The 9863-nt window shown below is 45.6% G+C and overlaps 1 protein-coding gene across 1 annotated transcript; it reads left to right on the forward strand.

The window, feature by feature from the left end:
• Positions 1 to 2240: 2240 nt before the first annotated feature.
• On the forward strand, positions 2241 to 5985 carry LOC102786843 (keratin, type I cytoskeletal 13-like). Its single transcript, XM_087840182.1, has 8 exons — positions 2241 to 2580; positions 3443 to 3525; positions 4468 to 4624; positions 4743 to 4904; positions 4984 to 5109; positions 5379 to 5453; positions 5537 to 5685; positions 5770 to 5985. Exons 1-8 carry the CDS (start codon positions 2374 to 2376, stop codon positions 5888 to 5890), a joined length of 1080 nt encoding a protein of 359 aa, XP_087696308.1. The 5' UTR covers positions 2241 to 2373; the 3' UTR covers positions 5891 to 5985.
• Positions 5986 to 9863: the final 3878 nt, after the last annotated feature.

Below are 9863 nucleotides of genomic sequence, written 5' to 3' on the forward strand. Positions count from 1 at the left end.
GGTTGAGTTGGTGTGGAGTGTGTAGTTGTAGCCGTGCGCTGATGGTGTAGGACCACGACTGTCTGTGGGGTGGAGACAAGGATCACTGGGTGTTGCTACTTTTGGTTTTTGTAATCGTCTTGTGCTTCTGTGTGCAGGTCATGTGACTTTGTGTTCGCTGTAGCACATCGGGATGCTCGTGCAGAGGCGTCATGTGACAGCATTTAGCTTTGCTGTGAGATGTCTGCTGGTTATATGTACTTACAGAGTTACCTTTAACTGGTGATTTGGTCTGTTGGAGCGATGTCGTTTGAGACGAAAGCATTTCCACATCGTTCAGGTCTGGAACATCAAAGACGCGAGACCAGAGCGGCTCGTTCAGTTACTCAGGCTCCTGGAGGAAGCCTGTTGACGGGAACAGCTGTTATTTATATTCTCAGCAGTTTTGTTTTTGTTGTTGAGAATTTTTATTGTAATTCTTGTATTATAGTTTCTCAACACTTGTTTGTTTTAATTTAAAGCTAATTTAATTTCTTTACTGGTTTGTGAGCATTTTTTATTTAAGCCCCCCCCCCCCAAAAAAAATTATAATATTCATTTTCTATTTAATTATGAACTTTGTCCTAATTATGTCCTGGGGTTTAACTAACTGGTTTAACAGGATAAACCAGGTTTTAGTGTCAGTCTGCAGAACCAGCTGCTCGAAATTACACACGAACAACATTAAGCTACTCACGCAGAGAAGAACGGCTGCTGCTGCATCATCATCATCATCATTTCTGCTACACTGGCAGGGCTAGGGGCCAGGACTCTCCTCTTCGGGTTTTTGGGGGATGTTGCTAACTCCGGGTCCGATAACAGGCACCACACCCGCAGTAGATGTGCTCGGTGTGAGGTCTCGCAGCAAGCTATCAAATACGGCGCATTTTTCGGCTTTTAAAAAAACGCTATGCGTCGCCAGGTGTTTCATCAGATTTGAGGTGTTACCTCCTTTGACAGCATCACAGTATCAGCTTAAAGCACTTGTTGCAGCTGCTGAGTTTGCATCTTTTGCTGTGAAGTACAGCCAGACTTTGACCGCTTCACCTTGGGCATTTTTAATCTGTAGCTCTGCTCTAAAAGAACGTACGTACCTGGACCCGCCTACTATCCTCGGAAACGTAAAATGATTGGCTAGAATCTAAAGTGTATCACAGCTAAGGAAAAAAAAGCACTGAAATGTGCGCTGCTTTTCGGTCTGGTTACTACCGTTTATGTCAGATAAACCGGTACCCATCCCTACTCAGGACCCCAAAGCGCTTTACACAACCAGTCATCCACCCATTCACACACTGGTGGAGGCAGCTACAGTTGTAGCCACAGCTGCCCTGGGGCAGACTGACAGAGGCCAGGCTGCCAAGTGGGTGAAGTGTCTTGCCCAAGGACACAACGACCGGGGCTCGAACCGGCAACCTTCTGATTACAAGACGAACTCCCAACTCTTGAGCCACGATCGCCCCAGTCGTTAAACTGTTTGCTCACATGAAAACGAAACACTCTCAGTACCACAGCTGCATGTTTGTGGAAACCTTCAGTGAGGCCACACTGTGGTTTAAGCTACGAGCTCTGGTAGGACAGAATATTCCTTTAATTGTCCCACAAGGGGAAATTTGGTTGGAACAGCAGCAGAATAAAAGCACATTTACACACAGAAAAAAAGATTTACATCATGGACGATAGTTACAAAAACAGAGTACTGTACAGTTTTTTTCATATACTCTGAGAAAAATAATATGCAAGTTACAACAGTAGTAGTTGTTTCATTGATTATTGCAGTTACGGCGCAGATGTAAACATCTGTGTTTGTTGGGAGCAGTTCTGATTGTACAGTCTGACAGCTGCAAGGAGGAAGGAGCTGCAGAAACGCTCCTTCATCATCGAGGATGCAGCAGTCTGTCACTGCAGCAGCTCTGCAGCAACATCTACATGCATGGGGTGGGAGACTCTGTCCATCAGAGATGTTATTTTGGCCACAGTCCTTCTGTCTCCCACCACCTGCACTGGGTCCAGGGTGCATCCCAGAACAGAGCTGGCCTTCCTCATGAGTTTATCCAACCTCTTCCTCTCAGCTGCTGATAAACTGCTGCTCCAACATACCACACTGTAAAAAATGACAGATGCCACCACAGAGTCATAGAAGGTCTTTAAAAGCGCTCCCTGGACTCCAAATGACCTCAGCCGCCTCAGCAGGTAGAGTCTGCTCTGACCCTTCCTGTACAGAGCATCCCAGCCAGCAGCGTGTACGGTGGAGCTGGGGGCTCCGAAGTCCGCATCTCCTCCTCCTCTGTGGGTGGAGGGCTCAATAGCAGCCTCGGCGGAGGCTACTTGTCCTCCGTCAGCTACAGCGGTTCTGGCATGGACGACAGCCTGATCGGCAACGAGAAGTTCACCATGCAGAACCTGAACGACCGTCTGGCCTCCTACCTGGAGAAGGTGCGCAAGCTGGAGAAGGCCAACGCCGAGCTGGAGCTGAAGATCAGGCAGTTTCTGGAGAACAAGGTCGGCCCCTCCACCCGGGACTACACCACCTTCTTTGTCACCATCAGCGACATCACTGCAAAGGTAAAGCTTCCTCGTCCTCCCGCAGGTGCTCTCACCTCCATTTTAACCCTGTTTGTTTCATGTTTACCTTATTTTGAATGATGATGTCACTGCGAGCTTCGTCCTGTTCCTTTGAACGTCGTTCATCATGATCTTCAGGATCTGTTCCTCTGCAGTTTTCTACACTCTCTCCAAGCTGTGACACAGAGCGCCCTCTACAGGCCATATCCAGGCTTTACTTCTCACTCATCTTCAGTTTGTTTCTCACAGAAACACTTTGTTAATGTTTTTCCTCTGCATCCGACCTGCAGACAAAGGTTGCAAATCTCCCGTTTAACGGGAGAGGTGGCTTCAGAAATCAGAGGACTGAAGGATGTCTGATCTAAAATTAGAAAAGAGAACATAAACCTTCAGTTCAAACCTGAGATTTACACGCCGGAGCTCAGTTAATACAAACTAAAAGTATAATAATGCATTATTTATCATAATCACACAGGAAGTCTCCAACTGGGTGAACCAGCACACAGTCTGAGGAGGTTTTACTTTTCTGATCTGAACCTCAGTCATCTCTGACAATCTGGGAATTTTTGGTTAATTAAAAGTTCTGAAATATTGGAAAATGAAAAGTGAATAAAAATGCTCTGTCTGATTGGTTAGAACTGGCAGGGGGCGGGGCAGTAATCAGTAATCCTGTGGCCCCGCCCCCTGCTGACTTTCACTGGCAGCCAAGTATTTATCTTGATTACGAAACATGTGTTTCCTGTAGTACAAACACTCTTCAAAGTAAAAGACCTGCACTGCATCGGTAATTACAAAATAAAAGCACCTTAATGTGGATCAATAAAGTTTGATTTTCATCCATTACGATGTTTTTTGTCTCCAGATTCAGGAAGCCACCAAGAAAAACGGAGCCATCCACCTGAGCATCGACAATGCCCGGCTGGCTGCTGACGACTTCAGGACAAAGTGAGTCTGCAGGAACCTGCAGAGCGGGTTGCAGTTCATCTGACGCCCAGCAGAGGCCGCTGCAGCCATCAGTCACATGTCTGATACAAGTCTGAGATCATGTGCTACTTAATGTTAGCATTATGTTATGAAACAGCAGTCCTGGGTTAAAAGGGACTTCTTCCTCCCCACTGTCGCCACGTGGTGCTAATATGAGATGTTTTGGGTTCTCGAGACAAAATGAGGCTTCAGGTGGAGACATCGACGGAGCATCGGTGACGTTCTGATAGAGATGCCAACTGGGAAATTACGTATAAAGAGCAAATCTGCGATGTCACACACAGTGCAGATTTACACTCGGTTGTGTCCCTTATTTGATGGTTAAAAATTGGCTTCAGATGATGCTTCGAGTCTCCATCAGCAGCAGCAGATCAGAGCAGCGTGTCATGGTGAACATTTGAAATAAAGCACGCACAGGAGCAGGATCTCCTCTGATAAGCAGTGTTGCCAACTCCTCAGTAAGGAAAATCGCTATTGGCTGTCCTAAAAGTCGCTAGAAGTCGCTAAATGACGTCATCGCCTAATTTGCATAATTGGTCATGCTAATGTGATTGTAACCTACATTGTTGGAGAGAGAAATAACATCGTGGACGAGACATAAAGTGAGCAAAAAACGTCCTAAATGCATTTAGAGTTTATTTAGAACTACAAATTAAATTTATTTTAGCAATTATTGTTTTTTGTAATGTCTTTCACGTCTTTTTTTAGCTAGGGGGTCTGAAAACTCGCTAAATATAGCGACAAAGTCGCTAAGTTGGCAACACTGGATATGAGTGTCATTGTTAATACTGCTGTTACTGCAGGAAAGGTCCAATGATATTAGGACGTTTGAACAGCAGGTGGCGCCACAGCAGCTCAGATTGAATCACTGAGCCTCACCTGTGATCCATCCTCCTCATGCAGGTATGAGAACGAGCTGGCCATGCGTCAGTCAGTGGAGGCTGACATCAGCGGGCTCAAGAAGGTCCTGGATGACCTGACGCTGGCTAAGAGCGACCTGGAGATGCAGATCGAGGGCCTGAAGGAGGAGCTAATCTTCCTGAAGAAGAACCACGAGGAGGTGAGCGTGGAGTCAGATGCTCAAACACAGATTTGTTCTTTTACTGTAAGAAAACTTGTTTTTAGCTGAACTGTGTGTGTGTGTGTGTGTGTGTGTGTGTGTGTGTGTGTGTGTGTAGGAGCTGCTCGCCATGCGGAATCAGATGAGCGGTCAGGTGCACGTGGAGGTGGACGCCGGTCCACAGCAGGACCTCACAAAGGTCATGGCTGAGATCAGAGAGCACTACGAGGCCGTCACCGCCAAAAACCAGAGAGAGCTCGAGTCCTGGTTCCAGACCAAGGTACCTACCACCATGACATCACTTCCTGTGACCGCAGACGTCTCCTGTGTATTAACCTGTGTGCGTGTTTCCCGCGCAGACTGAGACTCTGAACAAAGAGGTCATCACTCAAACCACCTCGCTGCAGACGTCCAGGTCAGAGGTCACGGAGGTGAAGCGCACGCTGCAGTCTCTGGAGATCGAGCTGCAGTCCATGTTGGGCATGGTGAGTGTCACATGACCTCCACTCTGCAGCTGCAGGAGCTTCACTGTAAAAGAGAGAGGGGCGAGCTGTGAACAGAGGCGGTGAAAAACGTCCGATCAGGCTGTTTCTAATTCTCTGTCTGAACACTGACGGGTCACATGAGCCGAGGTTTGACTGAAAGCAGAGAGGAAGATCAATAAAAACGAGGTTTTAGGATAGGAACGGTAAGGGTCTGACTGCAGGTGTCGCTTTTGATCAGCTGACCTCACAAACGCTGCGTTCCTCTGCAGAAAGCGTCGCTGGAGGCCTCTCTGGCTGAGACGCAGAACCGCTACTCCATGCAGCTCTCCAGGTACCAGATGCAGGTGAGCCGCTGTTCATCCCGAGCTCGCGGGTTGTACCTGAGCACGCTGCTCTTCGTCTCACCTGTGACTCGGTTGTCCTGCAGGTGATGTCGCTGGAGGAGCAGCTGACGCAGCTGAGGTCCGACCTGGAGCGGCAGGGGCAGGAGTACCGCATGCTGCTGGACATCAAGACCCGGCTGGAGATGGAGATCGCCGAGTACAGGAGGCTGCTGGATGGAGACGCCACCAGCAGGTGAGACTCGCGCTTCGAAGAGTGAAGCTGAAGCTAATGGGCGACGCAGACGCTAACCTGTGCTCTGTTCTGATTGGTCCGCAGTGTCACCACCAAGTCCTCGAGCACCACGACCAAGCGGGTGGTGACGGTGGTCCAGGAGGTGGTTGACGGGAAGGTGGTGTCCTCCTCTTCCTCCACGTCCTCCTCTGTCCTAACCAGCTGAGCCGCTGCAGACAGCCAATCAGCTGAGCCGCTGCAGAGAGCCAACCAGTGTCTCCTCTCAGAGTGCTGACAATAAACCGAGAGTCCACGTAAAAACTCAGAGTGTGTCTTTATTTGACCTCCATGTCTTTAAGCTCAGAGAAGAAGAGCGCTCAGTTTTCCTCCAATCAGGCGGTGTGTCCCAATTCAGGGTCTGCACGCTTGAAGTACGCATTTTAAGTGCGGTTACGTCACCGCCGTGCGACGACGGCTGTCCCAATTCGAAGTGAACTTCAAATGCATACTCCAAATGCGCCGTCGATTTCCCCAAATATCAAGCGTGGTCCGGTGCACGCTTCGTGGTCCCATATATCCCACAATTCATAGCGCGGCGGTGGGTGTGGATAATTTTGCCGCAAAATACGGCAGAAGGGAGCTGCCAAGAGTGAACTTTTTTTTTTTTTAAACTTTATTTAACAAACAATGAGTATACAACATACGAACAGATGAAGTATACAAAACAGAACATAAACACAAAAAGCCAGGGGTGAAAGAAAAAGGTAACAATTATAAGAATACACGCAAAAATTCACATATATTGTTTTGAGAGCCTGTTTGTTGGTGGAGTCTGATATTAATTGAATGTACATTTCCACAGCCTTAAAAAATGACAGAAATATGGTGTTTTGTTAGTAAACTTACATTTATGGATAAAAAGTTTAGCTAAAAGTATTAACAAATTTATCATAAAAAAACATTTATCATACTTCTTGGGGAACTTAAAGAAACAGAATAAAACATTTTCCCATCGTAAAGAAAACTCCCTTAAAATATGGACAATAACAAACCTGCTAAATTCCTTCCAGAATCTCTGTGTATGAGAACAGCACCAAAAAAGATGTGTCACAGTTTCTGGATGATCCCCACAGAAAGTACAATTAGTATTTATGTCCCTTTTAAATTTTACGGCCAAGAGTGAACTGTCAAAAGTAAGTACTGAATATGACGTCACTTATTTATGTGTGAATGTTTAATAACGAAGAACATTAAAACATTACTATTGGCGACATGTCGGCAAAGTTATGTGACATTAGTGATGTTCGTACTTTCACCATTAACTTGATATATATATATATATATATATATATATTAGGGGTGCAACGATACTCGTATCGATATCGAACCGTTCGATACAGTGCTTTCGGTTCGGTACGCATATGTATCGAACAATACAACATTTTTAATTTATTTTATCAACTTTCCTTCTGACGGTGCTGTCTGTGTTGAGCGCTCAGTGGATCTGCGCTCGACAGTGCAGCCTAGGCGGAGTAGTCGACCGCAGATTCACTGAGCGCAGGGCAAGCTAGCTAGACAGAAGTTAAGCTCGTTGCAACATGGCAAATTGAACCTCCCCCACCCTCATTCAGATCTGGCGTCTGGAACTATTTTGGTTTTCATGTGACGTATGACCCTGAAGGTAAGCGCATCATGGACAAAAGTAAAACAGTATGTCAGATGTGCCAGCAATGCTCAATTGGTGGGAACTAGTGTGTTAGCGCAGTTAGCTCGTTAATGTGTTGACGTCTTCCAGCCCCACTCATGAGGCGATCTGCGGTAGCTCGTTAACGGAGATTTGCCGTGTTGTGGCGTTAACCTCATTTCAGATTAAGGCTGACAGCACTAGTGGGAACACAACGAATATGACTGCACATTTACTCCGACATCATCCTAGTGCAAAGACAAGTGGAAGCAGACAAAAACAACAAGCACGCATGCTACAAACTTTACCCGAGTCATTTAGACAGCCGTTAGCACATGATTCTCCTTATGGGGACCTGATATGTTTAATATGCTGCTGAGAATATAGCCCAGAAGAAGCGTATAGTATAGCTTTTATTTTGGAAAGAGACATTTCTCCATAATAAACTCTCTTTTCCAAAGATGAGTGATTCCTCAATCAGGTACAGGGCTCGCAAAATCGCTAGCCCGACGTCCTGGGGCTTTTTTCCAGTCGGGCTACCAAAATCTATCTCTGCCCTGCCCGTCGGCCTATCGTAGGAAGGAAAAATATATGTCAATGCTTTTGCATTCTTTCGGAAATGTAGCTGGGTAATTATGTCATTGGCATCGGCCACTGTCAATATGTGACATACTGAAATCGCGTTTGAATTTGCGCTTGTTTTTTGCTTTCACTTTGCAATCGCGCGAACTGTGTATAGAGAGCGACAGTACTGATTGGTGAGTGATGATAATTTGCACCAATTCCTCTGACATCGTCTTATCAATCGTTAGCTTACTATGCAAACATGACAAGTGAAATCTCCCGCAGCTTAAACATGTGAGAGGTTGATCGCAGAGAATCGCTGAGCGTTATGTGAGTGCGTGTGTAAAAGCAGCAGGATATATATTTTAGTTCTGCTGAGCCAAATAAGACAGGTCAGGGTGAAGACGTGACAAAACGGAAAGGTTATGACAAATCAGACTATAAGGCAAAAAGAAAGTGCAGCTTTATGGTTTCATGGACAAAAGAATTTCTGTGGCTGCAATATGACGAGCTAAATAACCAGGGCTGCACATAAGTGGTCCGCAGGTGCGCATTCGCTGTCAAAATAAAAACCCGCACAAGATAAGAAGTTGCAACGCGTGTTTGCGTACATAAGATTTTCAGGAGGAGGACAGACATTTGTTTAGAACTCTTAAAGATGTCGAAGAAGCTCCTTTAAGCAATTACTGTGATGTTCCTCCACCTCCAAAGAAATGTCAGAAGGAGTCCGAACCACAAAAGAAGCGTATTCTCAGAAAAGTGGTTGCAGGAGGTGAGCTGGCTTCAAACAAATGATGAACGCACAGAGAGGTGGTGCAGAATGTGCCGTGAAAATTTAATAAATGACAAATTAATAAAAAGGCATGAACATTTTTTTTGTATCGAAAAAATATCGAACCGTGACACCAAAGTATCGAACCGAACCGTGAATTTTGTTGTATCGTTGCACCCCTAATATATATATATATATATATATATATATATATATATATATATATATATATATATATATATATCCTAATAATCTGACAATAACTATAATATTGGCCATATTATATTTACATTACCACAGTGAGATGACTTTAGTCTCATGAACAACATCAGCTAATTGTTATTTACTAACTAATCTTAAATGACTGTTCAGTACAGAAATGAAGCCCAACAATCATGTTTTACAGTCCTGTGGTCTCAGCCTCAGATACTCAACTAATCAAAGTGATGTCATGACAAAAATGAATGACCAACAAAACATTTTTTTCCTTCATTTCTGTCACACAAAGCTGTATGAGACGTTTCTTGCGGTTAGTATCGTGGTTGCTAGGCAACCTGAACAGCGCGACGAAGGCTAGACCGTCCCATTTCACAAGCCTCTCACTTCCGCACTTCTCGCACTTATAGTACGCACCGTACGTAGTACGCATAGTGCGCGTACTTCAAGCATGCAGTCTCTTAATTGGGACACAGCCAGGGAGTCAGAAGCATCAGAGTAACCTGCAGCGTACCTGCAGTGCATTCTGGGTAAAGTGTGGGACAACTGATCATGTTTTTCCTTTTGGGTGAAATACATTTCTTAATAAGGTCATTTTTTATATGTAAAGCATTCGGGGAACAAAGTGGCTGAAAAACCTGAACTGAGAGTCAGGTGAGCCCAGCAGGTGTCAGTCTGAAGGATGGTGCTGCCCCCTGCTGGGCCTGCACAGTCATGTTGGCGTCACTGTTCTCGCCCTTCATTCGAACTTTATTTAAACCCCTCGGAGGGTTTTGGCAGCAGCTGCAGCGACTCTGCAGGCTGCTTCATGCCCCGCACCGCTGCAGCCGCAGTTTCCTCCCATCATGCCTCAGGGCGTCATTGCTCAGAGTGAGTTTAGTGCCTCTTATATAAATCAGAGCGTCAGGCAGCAAAAATATGATCGCATAAAAAATGCACAAATCCAACATCATTAGTTTGACC

Source organism: Neolamprologus brichardi, chromosome 4 (genome assembly GCF_056152115.1).
Source record: "Neolamprologus brichardi isolate AB-2024 chromosome 4, ASM5615211v1, whole genome shotgun sequence".
Classification (NCBI taxonomy): domain Eukaryota; kingdom Metazoa; phylum Chordata; class Actinopteri; order Cichliformes; family Cichlidae; genus Neolamprologus; species Neolamprologus brichardi.